The sequence below is a fragment of the Ursus maritimus genome, unplaced genomic scaffold (assembly GCF_017311325.1).
Source record: "Ursus maritimus isolate PB19 unplaced genomic scaffold, ASM1731132v1 scaffold_27, whole genome shotgun sequence".
Classification (NCBI taxonomy): Eukaryota; Metazoa; Chordata; class Mammalia; order Carnivora; family Ursidae; genus Ursus; species Ursus maritimus.
In genome coordinates this window covers 32,764,065-32,781,959 of record NW_024425230.1, presented here as the reverse complement: position 1 = coordinate 32,781,959, position 17,895 = coordinate 32,764,065, and the positions used below count along the sequence as shown (strand labels likewise).

General features: G+C 36.6%; 1 protein-coding gene across 3 annotated transcripts in view; it reads left to right on the top strand.

Moving 5' to 3' along the window:
* Nucleotides 1-17,895, top strand: part of LRRC49 (leucine rich repeat containing 49) — a 150,789-nt gene that overhangs the window by 68,114 nt on the left and 64,780 nt on the right. For all 3 annotated transcript variants that reach the window (XM_040643037.1, XM_040643038.1, XM_008708526.2), the window contains one exon: nucleotides 17,398-17,545. In XM_040643037.1, coding sequence (XP_040498971.1) covers nucleotides 17,398-17,545 — 148 coding nt within the window. The remainder of the gene's footprint in view (nucleotides 1-17,397; nucleotides 17,546-17,895) is intronic.

Genomic DNA, 17,895 nt, shown 5'->3' with positions numbered 1-17,895 from the left:
CAGAAATGCTTAATGTGTTCACCTGAATGTTCTCATTGCACTATTTAGAATAACCTCACATACAAACAATCTGAATTGTCCTCTCATAGTAGAATAGAGAAAGTGAGTTTAATGAGAGTCCTTGAACTACAGCTACGTGTAATATGGATGAATTTCAAAGCATATGTGAAGCCTAAGAAGCCAGATTCAAGTAAGTGCATATGAATGATTTATTTTACATAGAGTTAGTAGATAGGCAACCCTTATCTATAGTTAGAATCAGGAGAGTGGTTACTTCGGGGAGGCGTAATGGCTGTAAGGAGACGTGGGGGGCAGGGGGACATCAGGGTGTGTGTTATGGGGGAGGAAGAATTTTCTTTCTGCTTTTCTAGTATCTTTTGCTTGTTTAATAATTACATTGACATAAGACAGATTAACAGGAGAAAAAAATTTAATTACATATGTACAGGAGCCTCATGAATATGAGACCCAAAGGCAAATTGAGCAGTAGAGGCTTATATGTCATCTTGAGCTAAGGAATGGGATAGGGGCGTGAGACTTCAGAGGGGAGGAGGATGACTCACAGGATGATAAGAAGAGCAGATGTTTGGTAATTAGATGTTTGCCCTGCCATACATATAGATTTAAGTGCCATACATATAGATATAAATGTTTCAGATAAAAAACTTTCTCTGATAATAGCTCTTTCTGAGCCAGGCCTCTTATCTAAGTTCTTTTAGGGTAGTTAAGGGAAAGGTAAAAGTTTTTCTTGGATCTCGTGGGTCTTAATTATCTTCAGCTCAGAATAATCCATGCACAAAGTGGCATATTTTGGAGTCATGTATTCTGTTCCCCACCAGTCCCACTTTTGAAACTTCTCCAAGAAGTTTCACAGTCCAGAAGTTGAGTTGGTAGATTGGTCCATCTCATTGAACCAGTCCCTTAGTCCTGAGAGTAGGTCAGTTCAGTTAGACAGCTGTGTCTCCGTTCAGAAAGCAGCTGTGCATGTGCGCTCCCAAAGTTAGGTCTGTGGTGCAAGCAATCAGGTATGTAGTAAGAGGAATTTCTATGGAAACAAAAGAAAAACAATTGTTGATGATTGGAGTTCCCGGTTTCTGGGATTCTGAAGGCAGCTAGCCAAGAAGATATGTAGATATTTGGCTCAAAGCAAACATCTTTAGATGTTTAGTAAGGGCAGGGGTGGCGATCTGATAGATTTTCGGGATTTGTAGTTGGAATGTCTGGGGTGATCTTTCTGAGTGGTATAGCAACAGGCATGAAGATTGTCCATACATGTACTGTTGGGGTGATTTCTTTAAAGTTTATATCAAATTGTCCAGCTTTAGTTTACATGGCTTCAGAAAAAGAGCAGTTTCAGTTAGTGATTCCAAGTCAGAAGGGTGGGAGAAAAGTTGGAAATGTTAGTTTGGGGAGTTGCAGCTAAATATTGGAAGAAACTAAAAATTCAGGTTCTAATCCAGTTTACCACTAGAAAGCAAAACTTCAAAGACAATTAACAGTTAGAAACTAATCTCCAGAAAGGTGTATCACTGAAGCACAATTTTTCTCTCTATAGTCACACCACGTCAGAGATAGCTTCAATAAGAATAGTGTGTTTGCAAATCAAATGTAGTTTCAGTAAACTTGGCCTGATTCTTTACATATAAATGCAGCAAGAATGATGATGGATCATGTAGAATCTTTTAGTCTGTTCTCTTGGAACTTTTCATAAGGAATCTCAGACTTGTCTTTTTAAAAGCCTTGTGAGGCTAAGAAGCCAAAAGAGGGCTCACCATCAGCCTTTGTGTGCGATACCTATAGATTTGGGTAAGTTCCTCTCCTCATGAGGTCTCCAAAATATCCTGAGGTTTCCGAGTGTGCCAGGAAGTAGCCTTCTTTTCTCACCTAGTGGGACTGCTGGGAACCCTGTAAGCAAGGTACCGGGCCAATTTTTCCAAGGGGTTTTATTGGCTCCATAAAGTCAACCTTAGTTCCTTAAAGCTGTCTGGCATATTTGATTCTGTGCACATTCTCAAAATGACATTCCAGCCAAAGCCTTGGCAATATAACCAATGTTTCCAATTGTGTCCTATTACAAGGAGAATAGATTCTTACTGAATTTATGCAATTAACTATATTGACATGAAAATAAGAATTCTAAGTTTCTCAATTCTAGAGCGATCAGGTAGAGAGAAAAAGTAATTGTTTCATTTGTTCACAAAGATGTATCTTACTGAAATTGTTGATAGCTTAAGAAAAAAGAGAAAAAGTTTTCCTTAAACCTGGAAAAACAAAACATAAAAGAACCAGCAATGTCTCAATGAAAAAATCATAAAGATTATTAGTCATCCTCACCAGCTCATTTAGTCTCGTGTTATTAATTCTTATTCTACTTGAATCCAGTTTTTCCATTAGTTCTGTAAATTGTTACCCAGTTCAGTTTTATGATCTTAAAGTTATTAGAAACCTGTACATATCAAAAGTCCTTTCCTTGAATCTCTTTGAAAATGAAGTACTTTTGAAGGAACGCTTTTGCAAAGCATCAGAGTAAAACAATAATTATCTGTAAATGACAAAAACCTTTAAAATGCTCATTGTTAAAGATCTGACGAAATTCATTTTAATGGAATTGATAAGGAAATATGTTTATTTTTGTGGCTCACAACATTTTGAGATAATAACTGGAATTATGATGATAACATAATCAGCAGTGCTCATACCAAATCTTTACTAGAGTTGCTGTATCCAAGGAAGTAGTTCCACAGATGTTTTCTCCTGGTAATGTGCTAATATAGAAAATGGAAAGGACTCTCACCACTCTCGCTTCCATCAGATCCTGTAGGCAGAAATCTGGGAGACTGACATAGTAAGAATTCTTTTTTTTTTTTAAGATTTTATTTATTTATTTGACAGAGAGAGACAGCCAGCAAGAGAGGGAACACAAGCAGGGGGAGTGGGAGAGGAAGAAGCGGGCTCCCAGCAGAGGATCCTGATGTTGGGCTCGATCCCAGAACGCCAAGATCATGCCCTGAGCCGAAGGCAGACGCTTAACGACGGTGCCACCCAGGCACCCCTAAGAATTCTTAACCTTATGCTGGCTTTTGTCAGAGGTCCCAGCATCTCTCAGCTACAGTATCTTGGAGCAAGCAATGTCCAGCTAGTAAAGGTCCCTTCATGGTCACCAACTGTAGGAGGAAAAATTTTCCTTCTACCCTGCTAGGTTCTTTAGCTGGTTTAATAATCAAATTGACACAACAGATTAACAGGAGAAAAACAAATTTACTTACATATGTACAGGAGCCCCATGAGAATATGAGGCCCAAGGGCAAGTCAAGCAGTTGAGGGTTAATATGCCATCCTGAGCTGAGGAATGGGATAGGGGCATGGGACTTTGAAGGAGAGGAGGACGATTCACAGGATAAGAAGAGCAGATGTTTGGTAATTAGATGTTTGTCCTGCCATACATATAGGTCTTAGAGATTAAGAGTTATCTGTGATAAAGCTCTCTTTCTGGTCCAGGCCTCCTGTCTAAACTCTTTTAGGTAGTTAAGGGAATGGTAAAAGTTTCTCTTAAATTTACTGAGTCTTGATTGCCTTCAGCTCAAAATAATATTTTGGGGTCACATATTCTACTCCCCATTAGGGTAATAATGTTTTGTTTCTTAATCTGGAGACTATTTACATGGGTGTGTTCCGTTTGTGCAAAGTCATCATGTTGTGCACTTATGATTTGTGGAATTTTTGTATGCATAGTACATCTGATAAAAAGTTCAGAAAATACTGTAAAATCATCAACAGAAGGAAGTTCTTTTATTGAAATACATGAGTATTTCATGTATTTCATGAAATGTACAAAATTATTTCATGACAGAATAATAACTATCCTTCCATTAACTTTAAAAGAGGAATTTGGTCTGCAGTGGTATGCTGGAGCCGGCTTGTGTGGCTCACTAGACCAGTTTATGTGCATCTTTGCAATTCAGCAACAACTTCTTTGTAGCTTGAAATCAGCCATGTTGGGAACATTTACACCATGGAAATTGGCAAATGCTACATCAGTCTGTTGTTTTCCCAGAGAGCTTCTTACCTACACAGTACAGAACTTAGATCTCTTTGCACATGGGACTGTTATTTGGCTTGCATTACAAACAGTGTAATTTTTAAACAATTAGTATAAATGTTGAAAGTGGTTAAGATGAGCATGCTTTTTAGAATTGTTATCACACTTTGAGACTGCAAAGAATCCTTCTCTTTTTCCTCTATAAATTTGAGGAGACTTATTTGCATTCACCTGTCAATTCGTAAGAGGAAATATATCATCAAGAACTTTGTTGTCACTTTAAATTTGGTTTCAGTGTCACAAATTAGCATTACAAGAATATTACCATGACTTGAAATCTACTCTTGGTAATTAGAGTCATTGTAAATCTCCTGAGACTGAAGCTATGTTCCTTTTTTTCTTTTTACTGCCAGAGAATGAATAAGGTAATAGAGAAAGCTAATAGAATTGTCACCTGCAGTTCTGAGATACTCAGTTCTATGCCGGTGTTTTTTGTCATCAGGTGCATTCAGACATAATAGATAGTCTCCTTGTTGAACTGTTGTCAATGGCATCGTTGCAGCAAAAGATGCCTAAAGAGTTTAACATTTTTCTCTATTCTGTTTAATTCTTTATGTCTCTACCTCCTCCTTCTCACTTTCTGTTTGTTTCTGTCTATAGCCATAGTCTTCTATTCATTTCTGATATCATTTTAGCTTCTCAAATATTAAAATCTTTAACACACTGTGACAGGTGGGTTCTAGTAGCTTCCCCAAGGGAAATTTGGAGGTCTTTTTCATGTATGTAAAAAATTTTTTTGATTGTTTCAGTCGTATTTTTGCTTCATGACAAAAAAATAATGGCTTATGATTAGAAAGTGTCTTTAGATTCTTTAGAACCATCTTGTTTCTAAGAACCCCTACTACCATCATGCATTAAAAATAATTTTAGTGACTAAGTAACTAACATTACTTAACAGGTATCAAAATAGATGATTATTTGTTAAAGAGCACCAAAAGAGGGAGACAAGAAAGTGAAAGCATTGTAAAGGGAAGAAAACAGGTGTGCTAGTTTTGCTTACTGTAATGTCAAAACTAGTTATTGGGTTCAGCTGTTGTTCACCTCTTTCATTTTTAATAAAGCATCATCTTTTCAGTGTTTTAGCAGTCATTGATGATCAGTGTCTGGATCCACTGTTTCTTTAGGGATTACAAAATGATGATATTCCATCACCCCTCATCTTTTTCAGCTGTATTTCTTCTATAAAGAAAACTTTGATTGACTTTTTGATCACCCTGAAGGACACTTTATGCGGGAAAGGCATGTAAATGCTTGATTCCCTTTATTTCCATCGACTGCCTTTGACTTCTTTTAGTTTAGTTTTTAAAATATTTTTCTAGTCAGTAGAAGTTCTATGTCTTTTCAGATCTTCTTGGAGTTTACTTATTTTCAAACCTGTTTTTCTTTCTTTTTTTAAAAAGATTTTATTTATTATTTAGAGAGAGAGAGAGAAAGAGTGCTAGCAGGGGGAGGGGTAGAAGGAGAGGGAGGAAGAGAATCTCAAGCAGACTCTGTGCTGAATGCAGAGCCCCACCCCGGACTGAATCTCACGACCCTGAGATTATGGCCTGAGTCGAAATCAAGAGGCAGAAGCTTAACCCACTGAGACACCCAGCTGTCCCAACCTGTTTTTATTTCTTGAAATATAGTGTTTTATATCCTATGTTTCATAATCCAATTATATGAAAAAGTCTTAGCCAATCTATGTCACCTGTTGTTTCTGCTGCCTGTCAATCAGTGTTTTATTTCCTTTTGAACTATGAGCTATATATTTTTGGTACCTTATCTTTAGAAATTCTTTGGGGGTCTTTTATGAAGGTAGGTTCCTCCATGAAGGAGTTTCTTTCTTTCTTTTTTTTTTTAGATTTTTATTTAATTAGTTACTTTCTTTATTTGAGAGAGAGAGCAGGAGCTAGGAGGAGAAGCAGAGGGAGAAGCCGACTTCCTGCTGAGCAGAGAGCCCGATGCGGGGCTTGATCCTGGGACTCCAGAATCATGACCTGAGCTGAAGGCAGACACTTAACCAACTGAGCCACCCAGGTGCCCCCGTGAAGGAGTTTCATTTGTTTCTATCAGAAGCCTATAGGCATAGCCAGCTTTAGACATCTTCAAAATATCAGTTCCCTTAAAATATTTTAGACCACCCATTCAGCGTGGATTCAGGCTGCAAATTGCGGTTTGTGGTTACAAGTAATCAAGGAAGAATTCTCCTCTCCTTCCTAGCCCCAGGTTTTGAGATGGGCTATATATCTTGGGTAGTGGGTAGGAAAGTTTATAACTAATTAACTCTATATTGATAGTTTAGTCCTTGGGTCTCAGACTTACGGACAAGTCTCCAGTTAGGCTTTCCAACTTGGGTAGCCCCTGGGATTTGTCTTCTATCCTCCAGCTTTGAAGATTGTATGAACCAAAGTTCAAGTTCATTGGGTTCAGTAAATGCCCTCACAGCAAAAAGGTTAGTTTCAATATTCTGGTTACCTCTTAGGGTTCCCAACTTTACTACTTCTTCTTCTTCTTCTTCTTCTTCTTCTTCTTCTTCTTTCTTCTTTCTTCTTTCTTCTTTCTTCTTTCTTCTTCCCTGTGTATTTCTCATTTTGTTTAGCAGGTCGTGGATGCACTTGAGAAGATTTTTAAAATATATCTTACGTAGCATTTTTAGTTGTTTTTAGCAAAAGCCTCACTCCACAAACTTCATTCTATCAGACATACAAACACCTTCATTATGTGCTCTTTTCTTTAACTGTGCTTCATTCTTTAATCCTTAATTATGTTATTGTTCAGATTTTTCTAGGTATTTTATATTTGTCAGTTGTGTATATTTTAGTTCTTGTGAGAACACTTGATTTATTCTACTGTTCCATTTTATTTCAGCCTGCTAGATACATAGTAACTATCCAGTAAAATTTTCACTGATCAATATAAAATAAGTGAGGTTTTGTTAAGATTATTTTAGAGTATATGGTACTTAAATGGTATGAAAGAGTAAAACCCTTTTTCTAAAGTAATTGGAGAAATTTAACTGATATTTGGGGATTGCTATTTAAATATGTGGTATACATGCATATATGGGAATTTTATTTTCTCTGTATTTTATTAAGTAAGTGTAAAATGGACTGAAATATGTTCTTTTCCTTTTGAAATGTGAATTTTGGTCAGTAGGGACACATTGTTCCTCTGTAGGTTCTTTAGCAGATAGGAAGCAGATGTGGCATTGGGAGGAGACCACTAGGGGAAGAACAAATGTATGAGTAATCTGGAAAAAGATTAAAGTCAACTTATGAATTAAATGTCAGCCTTTGGACCCAAGCTTTTCCATTCTTGGTACTCAGAAGAGGCAAGCAACTGAGTATTCTTAAAAAGAAAGAGACTGTTCTTAGAAGCCAGTAGTATTTCACTATACTTAACTGTCCTATTTCCAGGTGTTTTTGTTTTTATTTTACAATCTGATTTTGATTTTCTTTGGTTAGGTACAATGTAACCCTTCATTAGCCTGGATTTGTACTTAACGAGTCTTCTTTCATTTGGTTAGAGAATGTCTTTAAAATCATATGTACTTTGTCAGTGCATTTCTAGGAATGTATGGCATGTTTATTAGTCAAATGCCTTGCAGATGGAAATGGAATTTTGTGAGGAATCTTCTGGATCAAATATAGATTTACTTTTACTTGAATAAAACTATTCTAAGCATAAAGACTTTAGTCTGAATATCAGTGCTAGCAGCCGACCTGGGAAGGGTTGCCAGAACAGTACCTGCTAAAGATGGTAGTGATTTTCCTACTCCTGGTGCTTCTTTGGTTGTGCTTGAATTATAGACATAGACCAGGTGGGCATCAGCAGGTCTCCTAGATCTCTGAACAGCTTCATAATGACTACATTCACTGGACGTAGTATATTCTTCTGTATTCACTAATGTGCTTTATATTTTAATCCAGTGAAGATACTGTGTAGTTTTGTGTTTAACACCACTCATTTGGTAATCATTGGACTAATTACATCCCCCAAAGGAATACTTGAGCATTTGGGCTAGGAAACGCTACAGTCATTTTAGTTTAAAATTATACTTGCAGTAAGAAATAAATCATTGACTCATAGGCGCCTGGGTGGCTCAGTCAGTTGAGCATCCGACTCTTAGTTTCAGCTCAGGTCATGATCTCGGGGGTGGGATTGAGTCACACGTCAGGCTCTGCACTCAGCTCAGAGTCTGCTCAGGATTCTCTCTCTTTCCCTTTCCCTCTGTCCCTCCCCCCAACTTATACTCCCTCTCTCTAAAATAAATAAATAAATCTTTTTTTAAAAAAAGAAATAAATCCTAGACTCTCTGCAGTCCGACTTGTAAATAAATATTAAATAACAATAGGGGCGCCTGGGTGGCTCAGTCAATGAAGCATCTGCCTTTGGCTCAGGTCATGATCTTGGGGTCCTGAGATCAAACCCCATGGTGGGCTCCCTGCTCAGTGGGGACATGGGAGGCTGCTTCTCCCTCTCCCTCTGCCACTCCCCCTGCTTGTGCTCTCTTTCTCTCTCAAATAAATAAATAAAATCGTAAAAGACTAAGTAAATAACAATAAAATCAGGATTTACCTACAATAAAATGAAGTTTTCCAACTTCTCTATGCTTCTGGACATATTTTTTCCACTTTTCAGTACACTTACCTGATTAGTGACAGATATCAGATCATAATGATTCCTGATAACATGATATCTTTTAAATAATTCTAAGACTAATGTAAGAAAAATTATTTATTAATTTTTATATCAAGGATAAGCCTTTTGAAGTCATGTCCATTCTTCATATTCTTTCATTCATTCACCAAAACTTTATCGCACACTTACTAGATGCTAGGCACTGTGTTAGGTTTTGGGATAGTGTTCACAGCACATTTCTAGCCCTCAAGAACTTTACAGTTTAATTCTGTTTAAATATGCTGGGCCATTGAAGGAAATTGCTCTTCAGCATAGAAGGGTTTGCTTGCCTCTACTGGCTCTGTTGCCTCTGCTTTTCACATTACTTAATTTCTTGAAGGTTGAACTTAGTATCCCATCTTGTGGTAGTTGGAGGAAAGCTTAATGAAAGCCTTTTTGAAACATGTCCTAATAACCATGGGTCACCATTATAACATACTGTCCAGGGGTGCTGGGGTGGCTCAGTCGGTTAAGCATCTGCCTTCGGCTCAGGTCATGATCCCAGGGTCTTGAGATCAAACCCCATGTCAGGCTCCCTGCTCAGCTGGGAGCCCTGCTTCTCCCCGTCCCTCTGCCTGCTGCTCTGCCTGCTTACACTCGCTCGCTCTCTCTCTCTCTTTCTGACAAATAAGTAAATAAAATCTTTAAAAAAAAAAACAACAACATACTGTTCCAAATAAAGGAGACCTGATATATGAAAAGATGACCTGTCAAATATGTATTTTTTGTATGTTTAAATTTTTGTATTTTTTGATTTAAAAATTGATAGATTGATATATAGTTTACATGTAATTTCAAAAAGCATCCATTTTAGACTTCAAGGAATTTTGACAAAGTACATGTCCTCATTAACCCAAGAGAGAAACCTGGGTGTTATTCTAGATTCCTCTCTTCCTCACATCCAAAGAGGTACTAGTTTCTGTACATGCTACACCCTGGTTTCCGTGGAACCTATCCTTTCCTCTTTACTCTCATGGCTTCTACCTTAGTTTTTGATATGTTAGAGCCTTTCTCCTTTTTTACCTCTACTTATTGCAATCTCTAATTAGTTTTTTGCTCTTAAATCATTTCTTTCCTTTCTACCTCCTATAATGTTAGTAATTATTCTAATAATTACTAGTTATTCTAATCCTATTAGAACCCCCCTCCCTTGCTTAAAATCTCTTGATGACTCTTCCCAGTTTGTATTCTCAGGCATCAATTTCTGAGTAAGAGATTGTTTCTCAGCAACTGACTTGGTGGTGACATTACTTATCATATAGGAAATATACATAGAGAAGCAAATTTGTGGATGGAAGATGATGACTTCATTCACTTAACACTGTAGAAGAAAAACGAATTTGCCTTGTGTTTCAGTTTTGAAATGTCGGAAGCATCTTTATTTGATTTTAGCTTTATGGAAACAACTGTCAGGGAAGAAGAGAAGCATTTTTTAAACATCCTTTAAACACCAGAAACTATTCTGAGATATTTTATATTGATGGGGGAAAATAATTTTGTTAATGCTAGGTGGGAAAAATTACAATGTTTGTTCAAGTTTATTTATGCTTGTAATAATTGTTAAGTTTCAGTTAGTGGACTCTCATTTTCACCTGTATGCAATGGCCTTTTAAAAAATGTCTTCCCAATTGATACTGTTCAAATGTCAATACTACCAAAAGCCATATATAGATTCAATGCATTCCCTATCAGTATTCCAGTAACATTTTTTACAGAAGTCAAAAAACAGTCCTAAAATTTATGTAGAAGCACAAAAGACCCTGAAATAGCCAGAGAAATCCTGAGAAAGAATAACAAAACAGGAGGCATCACGTTTCCTGATTTTAAGCTACACTATAAAGCCATAGTCATCAAAACAGTATGGTACTAGAATAAAAACAGACAATTAGACCAATGGAATAGAATTAAGAGCTCAGAAATAAACCTAAGTATAACAGGTCAGCTTATATTTGACAAGGGAGCAAAGACTACTCAATGGAGAAAAGACAACCTCTTCAATAAATGGTGCTGGGAAAATTGGATACTCACATGTAAAAGAATCAAACGGAACTCCTATCTTACACTACTCACAAAAATTAACTCAAAATGGATTAAAGACTTAAATGTAGGATCTGGGGGGCCTAGGGAGCACCTGAATGGCTCAGTTGGTTAAGTGTCCAACTCTTGATCTCAGGATTGTGAGTTCAAGCCCTGCGTTAAAATATGTCACATAAAGCATAAGCAACAAAATAAAAAATAAATAAGAAGTACTGCATCGAACTAAAAAGCTTCTACACAGCAAAAGAAACCATCAACAAAGGGAAAAGACAACCTATGCAATGGGAAGAATGTTTGTAAACCACTTATCTGAGAAGGGGTTAATATCACAAATATATAAAGAACTCATATAACTCAATAGCAAAAAAATAAATAACCCCCATTTAAAAATGGGCAAAAGACCTGAATTGATATTTCTTCAAAGAAGATATACAAAAGGCCAAAAAATACATGAAAAGATGCTCAACATCACTAGTCATTAGGGAAATGCAAATTAAAACCATAAAGAGTTATCACCTCATGCCTGTTAGAATGACCATCATCGGAAAGACAAGAGATAACAAATGCTGGTATGGATGTAGAGAAAAGGGAACCCTGTGCACTGTTGGTGGGATTGTAAATTCATATGACCACTACGGAAAACAGTATGGAGGATCTTCAGAAAATTAAAAACACAGCTAACATAAAATGCAGCAATTTCACCTCTTGGAATATACCCAGAGGAAATGAAAACTTTAACTTGAAAAGATATCTGCACTGTTCTGTTCACAGCAACATTATTACAGTAACCAAGCCATGGAAACAATTGTCCATTGATGGATGAATGGATAAAGAAGTTATGGTTTATATACATCCATGAATATATACATAAATATATATATCTGAATATTATTCAACCATAAGAAGTAAGGAACTCATACCATTCCGTGGATGGACCCTGAGGCATTATGCTAAGTGAAATAAGTCAGGCAGAAAAAGATAGATACTGTATGATCTCACTTATATGTGGAATCAAAAAGCAAAAACAAAAACCAAGCTCACAGAAAAAGAGATCGGACTTTGTGGTTACCAGAGGTGGAGGATGGGGAAGAGGGAATTGGAGGAAGATGGTCAAAAGGTCCAAACTTCCAGTTATAAGATAAATCGTACTGGGGCACCTGAGTGGCTCAGTCAGTTAAGCATCTGACTCTTGGTTCTGTTTATTGGGTCATGATCTCATGAGTCCTGGGACTAAGCCCCGTGTTAGGCTCCACACTCAGCACGGAGTCGCTTGAAGATTCTCTCTCTCTGCCCCTCCCCCCACTCATGGATTCTCTCATCCTCTCTCTGTCTCTCTCTAAAATGAATAAATAAATCTTAAAAAAAAAAGATAAATCAGTACTAGGGGTGTAAAGTACTATACGATGATCACAGCTAACACTGCTGTATGATATATAGGAAAGTTGTTAAGAAAGTAAATGCTGTGGGGGTACCGGAATAGCTCAGTTGGTTAAGCGCCGGCTCTCGATCTCAGCTCAGGTCTGGATCTCAGGATTGTGAGTTCAAACCCCACATCGGGCTCCATGCTGGGCATGGGGCCTACTTAAGAAAAAAAAAAAAAAAGTAAATGCTATGAGTTCTCATCATTAGGAGGAAATTTTTTCTTCACTCTTTTGTTCTTTCTTTTCTTTGTATTGCATCTGTATGAGAAAATGGATGTTAGCTGACCCTATTATGATCATCATTTCACAATATATATAAATCTAAGCATTATACTGTATGTCTTAGACTTATATAATGATGTATGTCAATTATTTCTCAGTAAAACTGGGGGAAAATGTCTTCCCATAATTATCTAATAAACACGTTTCAAAAACCATAATGAGCGCATGAATTGTGAGATTTACCTATTAGATGGTAAAAATAATCTCTACAGTAAAATAATTGATAAGAGAGGATCTTTTTACCTTGAGTGGGAGGAAAACATAGAAGAAATATTTAAATGTGACAATAAAAAAATAATGAACTTTATTCTTGCTATAGACCTTGCCTTGACCTTACTTGTCAACATATTATTTATTTTCTGTACCGTAAATATTCTATACCCTCTAGCTTTTTTTAACACGGGAAGAAGAGACATTCAATATATTGCCTGAGTAAAGGAAGTATTTTTAGGTCTAAATGTTTACATTAGTTATTTGAACAGTCATTGAATGAGGATGATTCTAATATAAATGATTTTTACTAACCTGCTCTGGGATATTATTTAGAAAGTTGAGTAGTCCTTTTAAAAATTGAAAGTCCTCAAAAAATTAAAAATAGAACTACCGTATGATTGAGTAATTCCATTTCTGGGTATTTATCCAAAGAAAATGAAAGCACTAACTTGGAAAGATATCTGCATCTTCATTGCAGCGTTATTTATAGTAGCTAAGATCTGGAAGCAGTCTAAGTGTGCATGGACAGGGGCGCTTGGGTGGCTCAGTTGGTTAAACGTCTGACTCTTGATTTCGGCTCAGGTCATGATCTTAGGGTTGTAAAATCAAGCCCTGTATCGATCTCCACACTGGAGTGTACACTGTACACTGCTTAAGATCCTTTCTCTCCTCCCTCTGCCCCTCACCACCACTTGTGCGCTTTCTCCCTCTTAAAAAAAAAAAAAGTGTCAATGGACAGATGAATGGATAAAGAAAATGTAGGGTGGATGGCTAGATAGATGGATAGAGAGATAGAAAGATAGATAGATAATGGGCATTTATTATTCAGCCATAAAAAAAGAATGAAATCTTGCCAATTGCGACTATATGAATGAACTTCGCGGCATTATGCTAAGTGAAATAAGTCAGACAGAGAAAAACAAATACCAGATAATTTTGCTTATATGTGGAATCTAAAGACAAAAACAAAAACCAACAACAAAAAAAGCAAAACAAAGTAATAGATACAGATTGGTGGTTGCCAGAGGCAGAGGGCTGGCAGGGAATGAAATGGATGAAGTCAAAACGTACAGACTTTCAGTTATAAAATAAATTAGTCATGGGAATATAATGTACAGTATATCGACTATTATTAATAATACTTGGGTTGCATATTGGAAAGCTGCTAAGAGAGTAGATCTTAAAAGTTCTTACCACAAGAAAAAAAATTCTGTAAAAAATCTGTAACTGGATGTTATACTAGACATATTTCACAATCTATACACATTTGAATTATTATGTTATATACCTGAAATTAATAGAGTATATCAATTATACCTCAATTTTTATAAAGTCCCAATCAAAATCCCAGCAAGTTGGTATCAGTGAATGGATTCTAAGGTTTGTATGTGAGAGCTAAGACCTAGAATAGCAACACAATACTGAAGAACACAATTGGAGGACTCACACTAACCTATTTCAAGACTTAATTATTAAGGTACAATAATCAAGGCAGTGTGGTATTGGTGAAAGAGTAGACATATATATCAGTGGAAAATAATAGAGAGCCTAGAAATAGATTCACACAAATAGAGTCAAGCAATCTATGACAAAGGAGCAAAGACAATTCAATAGAGAAAGGGTAGTCTTTTCAAGATGATACTGGAAATATTGGATATTCACATTAAGAAAAGAATCTAGACATAGACCTTATACCTTTTACAAAATTTACTCAAAATGGTTTGTAGATTAAATATAAGACACAGAGCTATAGAACTTTTAGAAGAAAATTTAGGAGAAAATCTTCTTGGGTTTGGTGATGAATATTTTTTTAAAGATTTTATTTATTTATTTGACAGAGGGAAAGACAGCCAGTGAGAGAGGGAACAGAAGCAGGGGGAGTGGGAGAGGAAGAAGCAGGCTCCCAGCGGAGGAGCCCGATGCGAGGCTCAATCCCAGGACCCTGACATCACGCCCTGAGCTGAAGGCAGACGCTTAACAACTGAGTCACTCAGGTGCCCCTGGTGATGAATTTTTAATAACACCAAGACCATGATACATGAAAGAAAAAATTTATTAGCTGGGCATCATTAAAATCAAGAATTTCTGCCGAGTGAAAGGCACTATTAAGAAAGTGTGAAAAGACAAGTCACAGCATAGGAGAAATATTCACAAATATTATATCTGTTAAATTATATGTATACAGGTATATTTTTATACATATCCATGATATACAAAAATTCAACAATACAAAAACAACAGGTGTTGGCAGGGTGGAGAAAAAGAACCCTTGTACACTGTTGGTGGAAACGTAAATTGGTGCAGCCACTAGGGAAAACAGTATGAAGATTCCTCAAAAAGTTAAAAATAGAACTACCTTATGATTCAGCAATTGCACTACTACGTATTTACCCAAGGGATACAAAAACAATAATTCAAAGGCATACATGCACCCCTATATTTATAGCAGCATTATTTACAATAACCAAGATATGGAGCAACCCAAGTGTCCATTGATTGGTGAGTGGATAAGAAAGATGTGGGATACACACACACACACACACACACACACACACACACACACACACATAAAATGGAATATTAGCCATAAAAAAGAAGGAAATCTTGCCATTTGCAATGACATGGATGGCGGTAGAGAGTATTATGCTAAATAAAATAAGTCAGAGAAAGACAAATACCATATGATTTCAGTCTTAATGTGGAATTTAAGAAACAAAACAAGTGAGTAAAGGGAAAAAAGAGAGAGGCAAACCAAAAATAGACTTTTAATTATGGAGAACAATCTGATGTTTTCCAGAGGGGATGGGCTGTAAAGAGGGTTAAGGAGTGTCCTTGTCATGATGAGAACAAGGTGATGTATGAAAGTATTGAATCACTATATTGTACACCTGGAACTAATATAGCACTGTATGTTAACTAACTGGAATGAAAATAAAAACTTAACCATCCCCCCCCCCAAAATTCTTAAAACTCAAAAATAAGGAAACAACTCAATGAAAAAATGGGCACAAGAGCTGAAAATGCAAAGAAGATATACAGGTGGCAAATATGCATATTGAAAAAATGTTCAACGTCCTTTGACATTAGGGAATTGCACATTAAAACAATGGGACACCACTACACACCTATTGGAATGACTTATATATAAAAAAAAAAAAACCTGACAAATACCAAATGCTCGTGAGAATGTGGAACTGGCAGGAATGCAAGATGTAACAGCCACGTTGGAAGACAGTTTGGCTATTTCTCACAAAGCTAAACTTACTCTTACAATATGATCCAGCAATTGCAATCTTAAGTATTTACCCAATTGAGTTGAAAACTTATGTTCACACAAAAACCTGCAGATAAATATTTATGGCAGCATTATTCATAATCACTAAAATGTGGAAGCAACCAAGATGTCTTCAGTAGCTGAATGGGTAAACAGACTGTGGTACATACATACAATGGAATATTACTTAGTGATGAGAGAGAGCGTGTGTGCTCTGAAGACACAAAAAGACATGGAAGAACCTTAAATGCATATTGCTAAGTGACCGAAGTCAGTGTGAAAAGGCTATATTCTGTATGATTCCAGCTATATGACATTCTGGAAAAGGCAAAACTATAAAGACAGTAAAAAGATAAGTGGTTGCCAGAGATTGAAGAAGAGAGGAGGAGGGTTGAATAGGATTGTTTAGGGTCATGGAGCCATTCTGTATGATACTTCTGCATTTGTCAAAACCCACAGAACTTTACAGCACAGGGAGAACCTTAATGTATACAAATTAAAATATTTAGGAGGTTAGAGGATCCCAGGAAGAAATGAGTATAGACTATGACAAAAGAAGCTAGGTATATTTCAACTGTATGAAACAACTATGCTGAAGGGATAGCAGGAGGGGAGGTGCTGACCTAAGTAACATTGGAATGAATGTGTAAGACTAAATGCTAAAGGAATTACACATAGTGGTTGTATTTAATAGTTGTTTCCCATGGGGATTCAGGTTGAAAATTCTGATACCACTACGCATATATTCTGGACTTGAACAATTAAGTAAATGGATGAGAGCTGGTGAGAGTCACGTTTCTCTTTGTTGGAGTAGGAATTTACAGATAAGCAAGGGAAAGAGGCTACAATGATCCTTTTGATAATAGATTAGAGTTGGGAAACATCAGTGTGAACTAATGTTTAGCCTAATATAGACATAGATGGTTACATATCATAGATAATATATATATACACAGGTTAGTGTACACACACACATTTCCTTGCTCTGTCAGGAGAGGGCATGAAAAAAATGACACCCCAGGGACGAAAAGTGTACTTAGCCACCAGATCTTTGGTTCTAATACCATTCTCCAATAAAAGGAATCATGACTCCTTGGAGAAATGTCTGATTCTAGGAGTGGGGTAGGAAATATATGAGTCTAGAGAATCTTACAGTGCCAGAAAGTAAGGAATGAATGAATGGATTCTAAATGATTTGTAAATAATTGTAAATCAATTGTAAAAAATGTACAATACTACTACAAGATGTTAATAATAGGGAAAACTGAGTGCAGAATATGTGGGAACTCTATACTATCTTAATTGTTCTGTAAATCTAAAACTATTCTAAAATAAGAATGTATATTCAATAAATGAAAGTACTGTTGGAAGGTCTCACAATAATCCAGTGGTTTCTGTCTCTCCTGCAGTTTTGAAAGTGTTTGCTGCCTTGCTGACTCTTCTTCTCTCTCAGACATCACCTTTGATGGCAATCCAATAGCTCAAGAGTCATGGTACAAACACACTGTCCTTCAGAATATGACGCAGCTGCGCCAGCTAGATATGAAGAGAGTCACGGTGAGAACTCTTGAAGTGCTTACCATATTGTCTTCCTTACTGTGGATTAGGAGACTGGGGGGCCTATTCTTTGCTTGAAATGCTTCTTAGTTTTAATAAACTATCATAACTATATAATTGACAATTATAATTACACATTTTTTACCACCTGTCCCTTATTCCCAATTTCACTGAATAGGGCTGTTAAGTAACAAAAAATCCAGCTGAGTAAATTAAAAAGATCAAATTGGCTTTATTAGTCAGTTCATGAATTCGGCAGCATCCCGTGTAGCAAGTGGAGGGGTGCTCGCAATGACTACAGAAAAGGAAAGGTTCTTAAAGGTAGAGAGGAAGTGGAGAAAGGGTAATTA